Source organism: Gopherus evgoodei, chromosome 1 (genome assembly GCF_007399415.2).
Source record: "Gopherus evgoodei ecotype Sinaloan lineage chromosome 1, rGopEvg1_v1.p, whole genome shotgun sequence".
NCBI lineage: Eukaryota > Metazoa > Chordata > Testudines > Testudinidae > Gopherus > Gopherus evgoodei.
The window spans coordinates 60,646,455-60,664,042 of NC_044322.1; the positions used below are offsets into that span (position 1 = coordinate 60,646,455).

A 17,588-nucleotide genomic window follows, 5' to 3' on the forward strand; every position below is an offset into this window, starting at 1 on the left:
AAAAAGAACAAATAGAAGAAGTTGAGCAATGTGTCCATTTGGGCCAAGAAATTATCATGCACCACAATCAGGAAGGTGAACTCTCGAAGAAAAAAAACAGGTTGGCACGCACAGAATTCTATCAAGTATCTCCTCAAAGGGTGGGGGGAAGGGAGAAGAGGAGAGAGAGAAAGAAAGGGAAAAAACCTAACAAACCAAAAAAAAAAAGCCACCAACAAGGCAACACGCGCCAGCGTCTTCAACGCAACAGTACTGCCAGCAATGTTGTACGGCAATGAAACACAGGCGCTGACAGAGAAGCAGCAACTGTCTGTCACAGAGATGGCAATGAAAAGAAGAATTCTGGAAATTTCAATACATGACCAAGTCCCCAGGGAAGTGATCAGATACAGTGGAGTGCAGGATGTCATCACTGAGAGCAGGCACAGTAAAATGCGATGGGCCGGGCATATAGCGAGGCTCACTGACAATTGATGGACTCCAGCTGTTGCTGAGTGGTACCCACGGGAACTGAAATGACCACTCAGCCGACCTCCAAAGAGATGGGAAGATTTTATTGTATAAAGACATGGCCGCACATGGAGAAGAAAGGCCAGGATGTGAGAAGAATGGAAGATGTGTTGTGATCGGCGCAATCTATATGAGGGCTGAAAGACTGATCGATCAAGGTGATCAAGGCTACAGCTTGTATTGTCCAGGAGAGGGCTGGGCTGCACAGCACATACATTTTGGGGGTAGGAATCTAAGACGGGGGGTATGCTGAAATCACCCTGCAGTATAACAAAAGCTGGTGGGAGCCAGCATGTAATCAAGAAAACATGTACTAAATAAATATGTAACATGTGACTGACAGGCTGCACTTGCACACACTCAGCACGAGCCTGCAGGGCAAGGGTGACATAGCTGCTCATTACTCTGGACTGTCACAGGTGACAAGTGATACAGATGCAAGATGCTTTGCATTTAATTAGCAAGTTAATCAGTGCACTGAGACTAGTTTAGATCAGGGCAGAAGCTTAACAGTGCTCAGTGCAGCATTACAGAAGAGATTTGATTCCTGGCTGCTTTGTATTTTCTATTTGTCCTTCTCCAAGCAAACAAGACAACATTTGACTTGCTTTGATGCAGTTAAGATTAAGTGATCTGAAGCAATTTTTACAAGAGGTTATAGTAATGTATTTATGCTCTAGATAATTAAGGCAAGAAGAACAGTCTTATGATTAAACCATGGGATCAGAAGCTGGAAGCAGGGTAGATTTCATTTAAAACGTGATTTAACTCATTAGTCAGGAAGACTCAATTTAATCATGGATTTCTACATAAAAGTGCATTCCTGTTGGTTGTTATAACCTTAATATATATTCTTCACAACTAAGAAAGAAATGGAGGTTTCATTTTTAGAAGGTACATACTATACATTTTTTAAGTGATTTATTTAGAAAACTTTTCAGATTAGTTTTGCGGCTATATCAGAAAATGCATAATTGTTTGGTTATTTCATTTGCCAAAAGGTAACCGAAGCAGATATTTATGAAGTCGTTGGGAGGTGAACTATCGCCAATTCAACAGGTTAATCATTATCGGCGGATTTTCTTGCTAGGCTGTATTAGGAGAAGAACATCACCAGACAGACAATTAAATTGTTTTATTTAAACTAAAACAACAACGTTATGTATTCTGGATTTTTCTTCAACAACAAACATGACATTTTAACAAGACAAATATATGAATTTTTTAATTTAGTTAAACATTCACTTTTTTAAAATCAGGTTTGTTTCTGTCAAAATTGTTTAACTAAAATACTTAACCAATTTGTTTTTAAAAAACAAAAATTAAAATAAACTGTCAGCTAGGTCAACATGAGAAACTTAAAATACTGGCTTCTGCAGCTCATTCAGTCATCTTCACCTTCATTTTCCTGTTTGGGCTAATTCATTCCAAATTGAGAAATCATTTGGGACCTGAAAAAAGTAGGGAAGCTTGTTTTTCTTTTCCAGATTATGAACAAAGGAAGAAAATATTCTTTCTACACCAGCAAAAGAAGCTACTGCTGTTAAAAGTGAGATCATCACTTCAACAGTTTCTGAATCTAAGTGCTTAAGTCATTTCCACTAGTTCCCTGGTGTGACTCTCCTTAAAACATCATCAGCAAACCATATTTCTTGAATGATTTTTATTCCCAAACTGGGTCTCTCTTATGGCCTGCTGCAATTATAGGTTTTCCCTTCTAGTGAGAAAATGGTATGGTAGATCTCAAATCAATGAAGGCTACACTCAAACAGACCTCAAGACTTCTGGAATATGCTGCTCAAACAGTTTCACTTTTGTTTCTACTGCCTGTCCCTCCCTTCTCACATTTATCTCCAGACTTCTCCTTGTCCAAATTTATTCCGCCCCCAATAATCTTCTATTTACTGAACTTTTTGAAACTTTATACTTTTAGAGAGAGGTAAAGGATTGACTTTGTACACAAATTTACGGAGGGACAATAGGGTTGAGGTCAGTTATTTCTCACCTCAATATATTATTTATTTAAAAACATTTTTGCTGTTAACAAGCATGTTATCTGAAGACACAAATCCACAGGTTGAGAACTGCAAAACTAAGCACCTCTGATGGTATCTTCTAGACTGAGCACTGTGTCCCATTGGGTAGATAGAAAGATTAACCTAAATCTATACAGAAGCCTCTGGAACCCTATAAGATTGGATCCCTAATCCATGAACTATTGAAACTCATTTACAAAAAACTTTCCTTAAACATTACATGAATATATCATCTGATACTACAGAATCAGAATTTATAATCCCTATTCCATGATGAGATATCATTTAACTATAAAGTTTAGATAAAATGCTTCCTGAGGAAAAAACCTATCAAAAAATCTGATTTAAATAAAAATATTTTTTAAAAAAAATTTTAACCACCTTGGCTGGAAGACCTTTATGACCTACGGAGACAGTTGTACTGCTCTAGAATAGCGGTTTTCAATCTTTTTTCATTTGCAGACACCTAAAAAAATTTCAAATGGAGGTGCAGAGACCTTTCAAAGTCTTAGTCCGTGAACCTCTAGGTTCAAGGACCACAGGCTGGGGGAAAAAAACCCAGTGACTTACCTTCTGTAACAGTTCCTCTTCAATATCTGTTGCATATGTCCATTCCAATGTAGGTGCGTGCGCATTCCAAGCACAGGTGCCAGAAAATTTTCCTTCAGTAGTATCCATCAGTTCAGCTCTGGCACCATGTGGAAGGAAAGCTGGATGAGAAGACAACTGCACCTTATCCTTAAAGAATACCATGTAGGGTGGCTCCAAAGCGCGGGTACAGGTTTCTGAAACCTTTCTGCTTGAAGTAATGGCCACTAAGACGGCCACCTTCCAGGAGAGGTAAAGCAGCAAGCAAGATGCCAGCAGCTCAAATGAGGGGCTCGTAAGCTTAGATAAAACCAGGTCGAGATCCCAGAGCGGGACCAGCTGTTGTACCTTGGGGTACAACTTCTCAAGGCCCTTAACGCAATGGTTAGAGATATTTCTTGAAAAAATTGATTGGTCATTCACTCAAGGATGAAAAGTAGAGACCACTGCCAGGTGGACTCTAATGGACGAAATGGTTAAACCTTGCTGTTTGAACGACAGTGACAATCGCGTAGATGAAACACTTCTGGGAAGATGAGATAGAGAACCACTTCCATTTTGCCAGTTAAGTGGCCCTGGCAGAGGGCTTTCTGCTTCCCAATACAATGTCATGGACCTGCTCCAAACAGGCTAGTTCTGCAAGGTTTAGCTATGGAGCTTCTGGGCCATCAGGTAGAGGGATCCAAGGTTCAGGTGGAGCAGACAATGACTATGGTCCTCAGAGATCAGTGGGACTGGTAACACTAAGAAGTCCAGCAAAGTGGCGAACCAATGCTGTTGGGGCCAAGCCAGAGCTATCAGAATGACCCACGTTCAGTCCAGCTTGATCTTCAGCAGGACTTTGTGCACAAGCAGAACAGGAGGGTGACCCATCCATGGAAGAACAAAAGCCTCTGAGTGTGACCCAAAGCTATAACCCAGAAAGTAGAACTAGTGACACTTCCTGTTGTGTCTTGTCAAAAACTGATCTGGGGAGCCCCTGACTGCTGGAAAACAAGCTTCATGACATCTAGGTGAAGGGTCCATTCATCTGAGAAGGACCTGCTGAGGTGATCTGCTAACTCCTTTTGTGCTTCTAGTGTGCAGGAGGCCTCTAGGTGAATCAAGGGGCTAAAGCAAAGATCCCACAACTGAACTACCTCCCAACACAGGCTCCTCCCTGCTCTATATCATGATATAGAGCAAGGATCTAGAACATGGCTGTTGTGTTGTATGTTAGAACAGATACATTTGTGCCTGTAACATGAAGCTGAAATGCCTGACAAGCTAGGCAGACTGTCCTGAGCTGCTTGACAGTGATGTGTACAGACAGCTCTTCCTGGGACCAAAGGCCTTGAGTTCTGAGAGGACTCAAGTGAGCTCCTCAGCCTAGTGCTGATGCATCTGAGACTGGGGACAACGATGGGCAGAACTGTGAGAACAGGATGACCCCACAAACTATCATTGGTCCTGCCACCAATTGAGTGAGGTAAGAACCGGGAAAAGAATCATAAGGATCATGTCCACACGGTGGTGGTTTGGTAACTACACTGAAGCCAGGGACGCCTGAGTGGTCTAAAGTGTAGTCTCGGATACTGCACTAAATAAGTACATTCAGCCGTATGACCCAGGAAACTCCAAGCTGTCATCATCAGGTGATCCTTGAAGTGGACTATGAGCACCAGAATTGCTTGATAGTGCCCTTCTGGGAGAAAGGCTCTGGCTTGGACAAAGTCGAGCACCACCCCAATAAATTCTGTCCTCTGTACCAGAGTAAGGGTGGATTTCTGCATATTTATAAGTAACCCCCCGTTCTGGAAGTTCGCCTGGATGAGTTGTTTGCTGGACTCCACTTGAGTCCTGGTTTGTTATCTGACCAGCCCTTTGCCTCCTCAAAAAGGCCACTACAACGGCCATGCACTTTGTAAATACTCATGGGGCAATCGACAGGCCAAAGGGGAGAATAGTGAACTGGTAATGTATGTGATCCATGACAAATCTGAGGAACATTCTACATCCCTGAAAAAAATCAAGATGTGAAAATAGGTGTCTCTCAAATCAAGGGCAGCATACCTGTCCCCCGGACCCAGGGAGGGGATGATGGAGGCCAAGGAGACCATGCAGAACTTCAGCTTCTTGAGGTAGCTTAAGATGGCACAGCTTGAAGATAGGGTCTGAGACCTCCCTTAGCTTTTGAGATAAAGAAATAATAGGAACAGAACCCCAACCCCTTAGATTCTGTGGATCCTTTTCCATGGCTCACACCCGTAGGAGTGGCTGGGCAAGAAGTTACTTGACAGAGGGGTCCCTGAAGAGGGACTGGGGAGGAAGGGGGTGTCAGAATGGGGGGTATGGGACCATGCCCAGAGGAAGTGGGACAAGTGGTCTGCAAAACAAAGGGTAAGCTGGATCTGAGGTTTCTAAGATGGGTATGGCATCCTCGAGCACCCCATAAAAATGCCTGCTTAGAGTCTCCCGAATGTGTGGGAGGAACAGGCATTGATGTTGAGGATGACACGGGTGAAGACCTATACCTGAAGCCCTTGCTCTTCTTCCTCTCATCCACCAGCTCGGCAGGACTAAGGAAGAATCAGGAGGACTGCTGGGGCTTATAACGCTTTCTCAAAGTCACCAAGGTGTACAAGCCCAGGGACTTCAGAGTAGCCCTGGAATCCTTGAGGCCACGGAGCCTGGAGTCTGTCTGCTCTGTGAGGGCACTTAGCTCTTCTAAGGGATGGTCCTGGAGGCTCTCCTGAACCTCATGTGGGAGGCCCAAGGATCAGAGCCAAGAACTCCTATGCACGACCACTGCATAGGCCATGGACCAGGCAGCCAAATCCACAGCATCCAGGATTGTTTGCAGTGAAGTCCTTGCTATCAATCTTCCCTCCTCAACCAAACAGAACTCCCCTCTGGCCTCTTTGGGCAATGAATCTTTAAACTTTAAACACAGAGTCCCATGTGTTTAAGTCAAATCTTTTCAGTAACGCTTGTTGGTTAGTGATACTGAGCTGCAAATCCCCAGTCGAGTAGATCTTCCTCCCAAACAGGTCTACTCCTCTGATTTGGGGGTCCCCCTTTATAGCCCTGCTGCTCTCGCTCACTGGCAGCAGAGACCACCAAGCATGCCGGGGAGCGAAAAGGGGGGAAAATGGGTATACAAAAATTCATATCCCTGAGCTGGGACAAAATACTTCTTCCTGGCCTTCTTGGCCATGGGAGGGAGGCACATCGGGGTCTACCACAGGGCCTTTATTGAGTCCATGATGGCCTTGTTGAGAGGAAGGGCTATTCTTGACAGGCCTGCCGCAGTCAAGATGTCCACCAAAGAGTGAGAGGACTGCTTAACTTCCTCTGCCTGAATGTCCAGGTTTTGAGCCACTCTTGAGACGCTCCTGATGGGCCTCAGTTGTCGTGGGAGGGCGATAAGTCTGCTCCTGTCACAGCCTCATCAGGAGAAGATGAGGAAGCAGCCTGAACTAGCAGGAGGCACTGATCCTAGCCTTCAGCACAGGCCAGATCCTGTGGCGTTGGCTCCTGGTACTCAGCACCAGAGCCTGGATCAGGCTCTGATTAAACAAGCGGCAGCACTCTTCCCTCAGAGGCCAACAAATAGAAGCGCCTTGACCAAGGACCCTGCATTGGGAAAAATGCCCATGGGTTCCAGAAGGGCCACTACACAGTCACCTGCTACTGGCTAGAAGGCCAAGCAGTCGACAGCATGTCCTGGCCCATCGCCAGGTAGTGACAACCTGCATACCGGGGCTGGCTCCTGAAGCAGGAGACATAAAACCCCACCTCTGACTCTGAGGAGGAGAAGTCTGTCTGGAGACCATGAAGGAGCGGTTCCTACCAGTGCCAGTGACCAATGCCAGCAAGGGGAAGATCAGGACGGGGCCATCATGGCCAGCTTCTCTTTAGATGGTACCAAGGGCCTCGGTTTCAAGCTGCAAACGATAGCCACAGTCTCTTTTGTACCCTAGTACAGACACCACTGACTGTTGTACTACCAGTGACACCAGCACCAATAGCGAGAGTAGGTCTCTAGCCTCGGCAAAAGCCTTTGGCACGAGTTGCACTGTCAAAGTGCCTGTACCATGCTTCCCCTCTGGTACAGATGGATTGTCCAGTGCTGGCTCAACAGCACCTCCAAAGGGGCTGAAGTTAACTGTGCTAACTGAGCTGCTGGAGCCCTGGAGTGGTCCAACATGGGTTACACTTTGCTCTAGTCTCCATGCCTGGCCATCTTCACTTGGCAGGCATTGTCTTGGTTTTTTTCCTTGGCACTGGAGATGGTAAATAGTGCCATGATTCCCAGACAGTGGCAGGCATGCACCTCACGGACATCAAGGTGCTCAGTGCGGAGTCTGAATGGTCCAGGTCCGAGGGAGGTCTGAGTGCTGCTTCCATCAAGATGGATTTCAGCCTAGCATCCTGCTCCTTTTCAGTATGAGGTTTGAAGTCCCTGCAAATCTTGCAGCGCTTCCAAATGCGAGTTTCCACCAAGCACTTAAGGCAACTGTACTGCAGATCATTCAGAGGTATAGCTTTCTGCAGGAGGCATATGGCTTGAAGCCCATTAAGAGAAGCAGGCCTTGGTACCAGAGTGGAGGAACAGCTGCCGATAATGGAAGAAACTAACTCTAAAAGAAACATAACCAATTACAAACAAGAATTATGCACAGAAATACAGAGAAAAAGTCCACAGAGGAAGACTTGCAAGATCCAGCATAGACTATTTCCAGCGCCCGTCACGGGTGGTAAGAAGGAACTGAGGGGACGTGGGGTCAGCAGTGCCCTTTATACGGGCGCTATGGATGTGCAGCCTCAGAGGGTGCCAGAGCCAACCCATCAGACCCCACCAAAGGAAATGTTTCCAGTAACAGTGCTCAGGGCACACACACCCCTACACTGGAATGGACATGTGCAAGTACTCAAAGAAGAACCGCCATTCTGTGGTAATGATAACTTTTTGCTCAACATAGTCTGCAACTTCCAGGGGTCCACAGACCAGAGGTTGAAGACCACTGTTCTAGGACAATGAAAATTACGATCAGTGAAAAGAATAAACATGAGAACCAGTAAGAAGAGAGACCTAGAGTGGAAACCATGGACAGGAAATAAAGAAATAAATTTATAATGAGAGATAACTATAAAAGACAAGTGTGATTTTGTGCTTCAAATACAAATGCATCATGCCATGGAGCTGGGAAGACAACAGATCTCTCTGTAAAGCTTTGCTGTGACTGAGACAGGAATAATGCATTTAGGCCTGCACACCAAGTTACATGGAAGATGCTGTCATATTGAGGGAGTTCAGGGAACAAAATTTATCAGTAGGAGGCGCTGAGATGATGGAAAATTAAAAATATATATATTTATGCAAAGACAACTGGGACACATAACATACTGAAGGGTGTAAGTACTTAAAACAAATGTATTTATCTGGGTGGGTTTAACAGTACTAATAGCCTAAAACGAAGAACAGGAAAAGTTAGGTTGAATTTTAGGGAGTTGGAGGAGTGGGGGAGGGAAGAGAAGGAAGAAAAGAACAGTGATCTTTCTCAAGGCAAACAGGAGAAGTTCCATCATGTTGCACATCTACAATTACAGAATTTTCCTACTGTGTGGAATTATTGAGCTATGACAGGCATGGAGCAGATGAACCAACATATCATCTCCACCTCTAGTTTCTACGATGGAGGCCAAAACATGGACTTTTAGGTTCCGCCTTTCATGTCATAATTTACGGTATCAGTAATACAATGCTTAATTAAGGAATACAACTAAATACAAGCAGTGATGTTATAACTTACAGCAGGGGGGAAATAAGAATAAGTCTTTCAAGCCATGCAATTACCTCCATGTTCAGCAAACTTTGGGTTGGAGAGGATCATCTTGCAAAATTTGAGCCCATTTTTGTATTGTTTTTGTTCGTAACATTTCTAGGGGAAAAAAAGAGGCTCAGATTATACTACTGAAAGTGCTTTTAAAACAGAAGTAGTCCATCAAAATAGACTAATACAAAATAATTCATCAAATCCTTCCGTGACAAAACACCGATCAGACCACTAATTAAAACTCTGTTTAATTCTGCTCCCTTGACCCTTTGTATGTTGTTTCTCTTAGATAGTCCGGGAAGTGCCTGTATGTGTGTTTGGCCATTGCCTATCATTATGGGTGCTGCCAAAATATAAAATAGATTTTTTGAAAGTAATATGATAGGGTGTAGTTACAGTATTCCCATGTGTACAGGAATGGCAAGTAGGAGTGTGGATGGATTTTGATGTGGAAGAGAGTATATAGATTCCCAATTATTCACTGACAAAAAACCATCAACACAGAGTTAATGCTACCTAGTAGTATCCTGTGCCCTTCCAGAACACTTAGTTTATCAAAACACAAACTTCGAAAGTCAGGAAACAGAGGTCAAATATAGATGGTGAGGCAACCTTAACTCTGCCCCCTTAGAGCTGGCAATAACTACCAAGAATTACTGCAGCTGCATCCAGTGTGTTCGGTGGAGTTATGTCAAATGGTAGAGGCATTAGCTAACCACAGGTCTTCCAAACAGCACTGTGATGTGAGGTAATACGGAGGGACCATGCCTCTCTGGAGGGCACTGAGCTTTTCTCCTGAACCGCAGGTGAGAGACCAAAGGAAAAAGCTGCACGTGTATCTTGAGAGAGACAATATGCCTCATTTCAATGCTATCATGTTTGTTGTGCCAGTAGCGGGCCAACAGGGGTCTTCTTGCCATGGGGACTGTAGACAGATGGATTAGAGATTAGTGTTGTCTGCTTAAAGATGGGCAAGTGAAAGTATAATGCTAAGTGGCATCATACACATAAGGGCAAAGAGGCTGTAAAATTTAGTAGCTATGGTATTCATTCTGTGGAGTAGGCTAATTATTTAAGTGTAAGACAGGTGTAAGTAGCTCCTGATCAGAAAAATGCAGAGGCAGAGTGCAAGCATGGGTGTACTGAAGCAACACAGAACAGGCAGAATCATGATTGTGTGGGCATGTACCTTCATTTTATTTCCTGGGAAGATGCACAGGGATCCGGGGGGAGGAGGAGAGGAGTTCTCTTTGCAGGGATGCTGAGATCAGAGACAACTGTTGAGTGGGATAGTTACTGCCCTGAAAACCACCACTGTTGCATATCCTGGAAATGCATCTCATTGGTCAACTCAGGGTGATCAGGACGGTAGAACAATACTGCTACGTTTGGGGAATGTTTTCCCCCTGCATACTCCCACAGAAACAAAGCAGGAAGAGATTCAGGCATTTTAAACAAATACCCTGTGCCTGATTTCAGTTCCACTGATTTTACCTATAATTATCATCTCTCAAAAGCCTGGAGTATCAGAAAACAAGAATTCCAGTCTTCAGTTCATATTGATTACCAAAGTCCAAGTCAAGGTTTCCACCATTTAGGAGTTGATTAAATTAAGATTGAGCAATCAAAAATCAGTGGGACAAAACTGTATGGCATCCAGCTGTTAACATCCATATTTAGTGGAGCATGAACTGGGGCGGAGGGGTGAGAAGAGAGAGAGTCTCACCAGAAGTACAAGTCCTCCTCCCTTAAAATTGGATTGAATATAGCATGTCCATCTTGTACAAGATCCTGAACACCAGGAGAATAAAACCAGTTCTGATTTAAGTCACCCCAATGCACTCAAGACTTACGATGTGGAAGGACAGATTTGTTTACTCCACAGTAACATCTGCCAAATTTTAATCTGCAGAATTGTTTCATGTTACAGATAGCCAAAAGCTATTTCTACTTGGTGAATGATTTGAGTACTTTGTTTGGAGGAAATTGTGATTTAGTGACAAAGAATGTATAGATTTGGATCTGTCTCCATTTGTAAAGGCAGGGCAACATCTTAGGAGGAGGAAACAAATGCTTTACTTTGTGCTGCAACTTAGGCCATGACTGATGGTCAGTGGAGATGTAACGGACCCACTGCTAATGGGGATTGTCAATGCTTCTCTTAAAGAAGGCAGGCTACCAGCTTCAACTAAAGAAACACTGATACAGTGTATCCTCAAGAATGCATCATCTCACGTCTATATATCCCTGTGGAGTTGGAGGTTAATTATGGTTAAGATCATTCTCAATATCTAGATGTCTCCAATTTCTTTCACCACAGACCTACGTTGGTGCAAATGTTACTCCTGGTGGAATTCTGTATTATTCATTGGAAGCAACTGGTATTTAAAAAAAAAATCTCAAATTTGATCACGTCATGAAACCTGTCTTGCACATTGAGCAAATGAAATTCAAATACACTCAATTACAGACAATTTCAAAATCTAATTGAAGAACTGAATGAAGATGACTCCTCCTGTCTATTTGCCATTTCACTGCACAGTTTGATGGCTCTTGAGAGGTAAAGTTATTTCTCATTTTTTAAAGCTCCTGGAACCAGTAACATTATTTATAGAGGAGGAGAACAGAATACACTCCGAGCTTACAGATCCTGGGTGGGTTCTAGATTTGGCATTTCTTGCAAATACGCTGCTGCATTTGGATAAACTAAGAGTGGACTTACAAGGAAAATTCCAATTGCTGTCTGATCTAGTGCAAAGTGAATTTGCATTCATGAACAAACTGCAGTTGTTTCACAGACAAATGCTTGAGGGAGAGCTGATGCTTTCCCTCAATGTCACAACTTCAAATCAGATCAAAAGAAGATGCAGCAGAACCCCTAAAATGGAGCATAACCAGATATGTGAGTGTGATTAAAGATCATAAGGATACTTTTTGGAAATGTGTAGTGGGGCTGCTGCCCCACTCCCTGAGAATTTAGGCTGCAGCAGGCCAATGGGCCTGTGCAGATGAATAGCCAATGAAAGAAGGGCTTATTGGAGCCAGTCGGGGCCCAAATTGGAGACAGCCAATCAGGGCCAGGCTCAGCCATATATAAAGGCTGCCCAGAACAGCACCAGGGAGTTTGTCCCAGGCCTTCAGGAGGGGAAGGTCTGTCTCCAGAGCTGGGAGACTAGCACCTGGGACAGTGCAGTGCTGGGCAGGTCCAGGGGAGCAGAAGGGAACCGCAGCCCAGTGTCTGCCAGGCCGCAGGCCCTGAGGGGAAGGGCCTACTCAGTGCGAGGGGCCGAAGGGGAAGAGGCCCAGGGATGTGGACAGATGGTGGGAGAGAAGGAGGGCAGGATGGCTGCCACTAGAGGGTCTCTGGGTTGGGACCCAGAGTAGCGGGCAGGCCTGGGTCCCCCCCTTGCAGTACACACCATCATCAGCTGTGGGGAGCACCCATCACTGACTACGCCAGATCCCTGACTGGAGGGATTAGACTTTGGGGTGTGTGGTTGTACATGGTGGCTGGGGCGCAGAGAGACTGCTGATCATACACACACACCCCGGTGTGGATGGACGAAGGGGCACTGCTGGAGGGCAATGGTCCAGAAGAGGATGCTGTGAGCTGGAGAGCAATGTGGGCTCAGATGCCAACCGAGGGCGAGACAATGGGCAGGACACCACCAGGAGAGGGCGCTCCACTCGACTGAGCTAATTCCCGGAGTCACTAGCAGGAGGCGCTGAGGTGGTGAGAGTCCCAACCCTGTTACAGAAAGATTCCAAGATTTGCAGTGGACAAGACCTCAATCCACATTTCTGATTGACCCTTTTAGTGCTGAAGCCAACTGTCTGAACCCCTTTTAGTCACTGATGAAGCAACTTCCCAGATGGAAACAGAACTTTTGGAAGATGAAAGATTGAAATCTGTTCAGAAGACACAGGGGGATCCTTACTTTCTGGAAATCTGTACCAAAGGAAAAATACCCCAAAATCAGAGGTGCAGCCCTAAAATTAATATCAATGTTTGCCTCAACCTATATTTGTGAGTCTGTTTTCTCAACACTCAAGACATGTCCAAGCACCAATCCATTTTGACAGACAGCCACTTAAGCGAACTGCGAGCACAAGTAAACACAAACCAAACTTTAAAGGAATTGTTGAAAGCAAGGATTGCCAGAAGTCCCACTAAAAAAAAGGATAAGTTTTTATTATTATCATTGACTACGTATGTATAAAATTCACACGATCAAATTATATGATGATGTGTGCGCACGCGCACCCCCTCCCCCCAATCATTACATATTACTGTGGCTCTTTGGCAATGTACACTGGCAAATTCTGACTCCTTCTCAGGCTCAAATTGGCTACCCCTGGTTCTAGCTTCTCTGCTAAATTCAGACCTGGGGCATTACCATCTACCCATAGTCTCTGAAATGCACTTGAAGTTGTATGTGACATTCCCATGAACTTCAAGGGACAAGTACTTGTCACACAGTGCACTAGTACTGGGTGTGCTCTCCACAGGCAGATTGAACTTCTGTCCTGGACACCAAATTCAGGCAAAGACACAGCACGTTTCTTAAACCCAGTTTGAAGATCAGGGCCAGGTATTGTTCTCAACCATCTTGAGGGAGATTTGAAAAAAGGGAATTTAAGCTCTCTCTATACCTAAACTATACTACTCATCTAAGGACTATATTTGAGAAAATATTTCTATATTAAAGTTTAGAAGTCTGACAGCTACGAGACAGAGCCCTTTGTACTTGCGAAAGAGGGAGCAAGGGAACTAAGGTGACTGGAGAATGCACTTAGTGTCACATCAGGGTGCTTGCACTCCCCACAACACTTTGAAAGAGGTTTCCACATGGTCACTACTTGTGGAAAAGTCTCATAGTTGAAAATGTACATATATCCTCAGACTCCTATTGGATACTGCAAGATGTGAGTTATATCAGCCTGAGGTATAGGACTTCAAGACCTGGACCATGGCCAAAATGGCACTTTTGATCTGAAAAAAACAGTGTCTACTTTTACTGTTACTGTTAGATATATTGTGAACTAGGAGGACTAAGAATTCCAGGTTTCTAAGGATGCTAGCATCTGTTTCTAGCCATATCAGTTCACATCACGTCGAGGTCCCTGTGTCATTTTATCCGCGCACACATATATGCGCTAACTTCCCCTGTTCCCGGGGGTGCTCAACATTCACAGGCCCTGGTCCCAGCCCTTCACCCATCCTGCCCTCATTCCATCCTCTTCCCCCAAGTCCCTGCCCTTGCCCCGCCTCCTCCCGAGCGCACCGCATCCCCACTCCTCCCCCTCTCTCCCAGAAAGTCCTAAGCACCGCCAAACAGCTGTTAGGCAGCAGGGCAGTGGGAAGCACTGGGAGGGAGGGTGAGGAGCGGGGACACAGCGTGCTGGGGGGGGTGAGAAGACAAGGCGGGGGAAGCTTGGCTGCCAGTGGGTGCAGAGCACCCACTAATTTTTCCCCATGGGTGCTCCAGGAGTGGAGTTGATGCCTATGTTTATACACTTGAACTCTAACATGATTTAACAGCCAGGATCTTGAGAACTGTTAGAGCTCACACTTCATGCTGCATGCTCCACTGAAAGTTTGCAATCTGATCTTCCAAACAGCAGCTAATAGCTGAAGATTAACACATATGCTAACAGGGACAAAATTGAAGTGGTAGCAGCAAAGAAAGTAATTATACTTTAAATTTTTAAAAAGCCATTGATAATTGTGGTTTCCCTCCCCCAAAGAAATCCTGAAGTTGGTAAAGTCACTGCTAACTTCATAAGTAATTCCTATTTTATGAGCCAAGAACTGAAACTGGCCAATTAAATGGATACAAATATTTAAAGGATCAAGTCTAGTACCTTTATTTACAGTATCTACATTGCAAGAAAGATGCAATGTAAGAACCACCTTCCCTGGACAACTAAGTTTGTCAGAAGTCAAACATTTCAAATAGTCTTTTCCTGTGAACAAGCTGTATAGCATATATGAAATTACACACATCTGGCTCAATATGATGTGACCAGATGAAACTTTCAATATGCTTAGATGTCAATTAATGGAAATAAAGTGAAATTATGAAAAATAAGTAGTTTTGCTACATTGTTTCGAAAGATTGACAGACCACTGAATCCAATCAACTGGACATTAAGCTCAATTCTAACTGACCCTGAAGCTATTCAAGAGGCTAACCTGGTAAGCACAGGCTGGTCAATGCAGCTAATTAGTGAGCCCTTCTGTCTGAGCACTGACATCCAGTGTAAACAGTGACATGCCAGATGACTGCCAGGAAAAAATAAAAATAAAAAAAGGCACCCAGACAAGTTCAGCTACCTTTAAGTTGTTGGACAAATAAGTTTACATACTGTACCCTTGAGTTAAAGGGACATCAATAAAAATATGATTAGTATTTTTAACTTAGTATTGACAGGACACTTGTAACAGAAAGATAACATGGTATCTATTTTTCAGTTTCCTTTGAGAATCCTGAATTACTTATGAAGCACTTTGTTTATAGTCACAGTTTCTCGGAATGAGTGAGTCTTTCAAACAGCAACAGAATATACAAAAATTTTGAAAAGGAAAATGAGACTCAAGTCACAAAAGCCAGTAGAGGGACACGTTATACTTTCATCCACTTCTTAAACTGACTAGATTCCAAGCTGGTGTCTCTACTGCCTATCTATAATTCTCATAGGCCTCACATGCTGTTGCATAATACTGACAATTTGAAACAAAGAATAATATGCACAGTAAGACTAGAAGATGAGAAAGCAGAGATTATTATCGAGAAATAGAAAAAAGCCAGAGTCAATACAAGTATATGGAAGTGGTAGGGGATAACTAGAAACTAACTGAGGGTTAATGAAATTGCAGTGAAAGAGGAAACCTGTTCAAACCTGCAGAGACTATTGGAAACAATTCTGTCAAAAACCGCCAAACCACTTTTTTACCATCATATCTTTTTTCTGGGAACTTCACCTGGCTGTAAGTGATTAGAGGCCGTTTAGCTATGCTGAATGCAGATATTCTAGTCACAAATACATATTGTTCACAGACAATACAGAAACATTAGTGTACTGACATGACAAATTTTTAGAAGTTCCAACATGAAATGACAATTTACAAGTAGAGCTTGTTTTATAGAACACTTGTTTGGTAGTATCTGTTTTAGATGTGCGTCTATTAAAAAGTATATAAAAGTTGTCTTAGACTTCAGGAGACTGCACAGTGATCTCCAACCTCTGTGCAGCCAGTGGTCTAGGCTGGAACCTCCATATTTATTTGTCAAACAACATTTGCAGAATTTTGAAATAGTGTGTGCAGAAATTTAATTTTTTTGGCACAGAATGCCCTCAGAAGTAGCTAATAAAACCAATAGTGGACTTTGGCTACCTGCAGCTAAACTGGACAAAGTCACCACCTGACAAGTTTCAGCAATTTCTCAACCATTTAAACAACTGCTTCTTCATACAATTCTACAGCATAGCTTCTCTCCTTAGGGCTTGTCTGCATAGAAAAATTAACTTCTATAGTTATACTAATATAACTCCAAGTAGACTCTTATTTACAACAGTGGCCTTTTTAGATTTATCTTAATTCCCTTTTGAAGCAAATTAAGCTAAACTGAAAAAAAGCCACTGTTATTGCAAATTATAGCATCCACACGGTAAGTTACACTGATAACTATACTAGTATAGCAATGCTGATAACATTTCCCAAAGTAGACAAGCCCTTGTGCCTAGGTAACATATGTAATGGTTACTGCTTGAACCAATTCCTAACTATGACTGTGATTCAGTATGTGCGGAGAAATCCTACCAAAAACTAGTACTGTGAACTGAAACTTTAGAGGATTAAAAAAAGAAAAGAAGAGAAAAGAGAAAGCAGTAACAATAAATAAATAAATAAAACTCACAGGTCAAGTGAAGAACCCAAAATTCTGAACAGTTAAATGTCAACTGACCAGCTATTATTTGAGCTCCCTCAAATACTCTATCAAGAATGCCCTGATGCAGGTGTCATGGTGCCATTTTTTCAGAACTTCATTTAATTGTGTTTCACATTTGTCTCTGTTAAAATAATGCAGTTAAGTAATTTTTTTGTAATTAAGCATAACCTGAGATCTTATGCCTACTGGAGACCATAAAGACTTACTCTTTTTCTGCTGTTAGTGCTTTAAAATAAGCTGACCATTGACACTATTTGATCAATCAACTGGCCAGATGTTTTTGGACAGGTCACATGTGCAACCCTAGATCCTGCAAAGAGGATACCAGAGAATACCAGAATTGCAGAAGAAATACACATGCAGAAACAGAGGAAGTATGAAGACAAGGACACAACGCAGTATGGTGAAATGACAAGGTTCAAGGATGTTATTTGAGCCAAAGACACAGCCTCCAGAATATGGAACTCCAACTCAGTAGTGCAGCTGGGGAGGGGAGCGGGGCAGCAGCCACTCCCCCACCGAGCACAAGTGGCACCTTTTTAATTTTACTTGCCTGGGAGTGAAGAAAGAAAAAAAGGCGCCACCCGCTGAGGTGCTTTTACCTATGTGGGCAGTGCTCTGGGTTTTCGGTGACGGGCCCTTCACTAGCTCCGGGTGTCTTCGGCAGCACTAAAGCTTCA

At 43.5% G+C, this 17,588-nt stretch overlaps 1 protein-coding gene across 3 annotated transcripts in view; it reads right to left on the reverse strand.

Annotated features, from left to right (window-relative positions):
• The window catches only part of NAA16 (N(alpha)-acetyltransferase 16, NatA auxiliary subunit), a 93,642-nt gene that overhangs the window by 71,852 nt on the left and 4,202 nt on the right, over positions 1-17,588 (reverse strand). Inside the window, exon 2 of one of the 3 annotated variants that reach the window (XM_030565911.1) lies at positions 8,974-9,058. The exons of 1 other annotated variant lie outside the window; for it this stretch is intronic. In XM_030565911.1, coding sequence (XP_030421771.1) covers positions 8,974-9,058 — 85 coding nt within the window. Of the gene's footprint in view, positions 1-8,929; positions 9,059-17,588 lie in introns of those variants that run through there. One more of the 3 variants, XM_030565928.1, reaches the window with a different exon arrangement.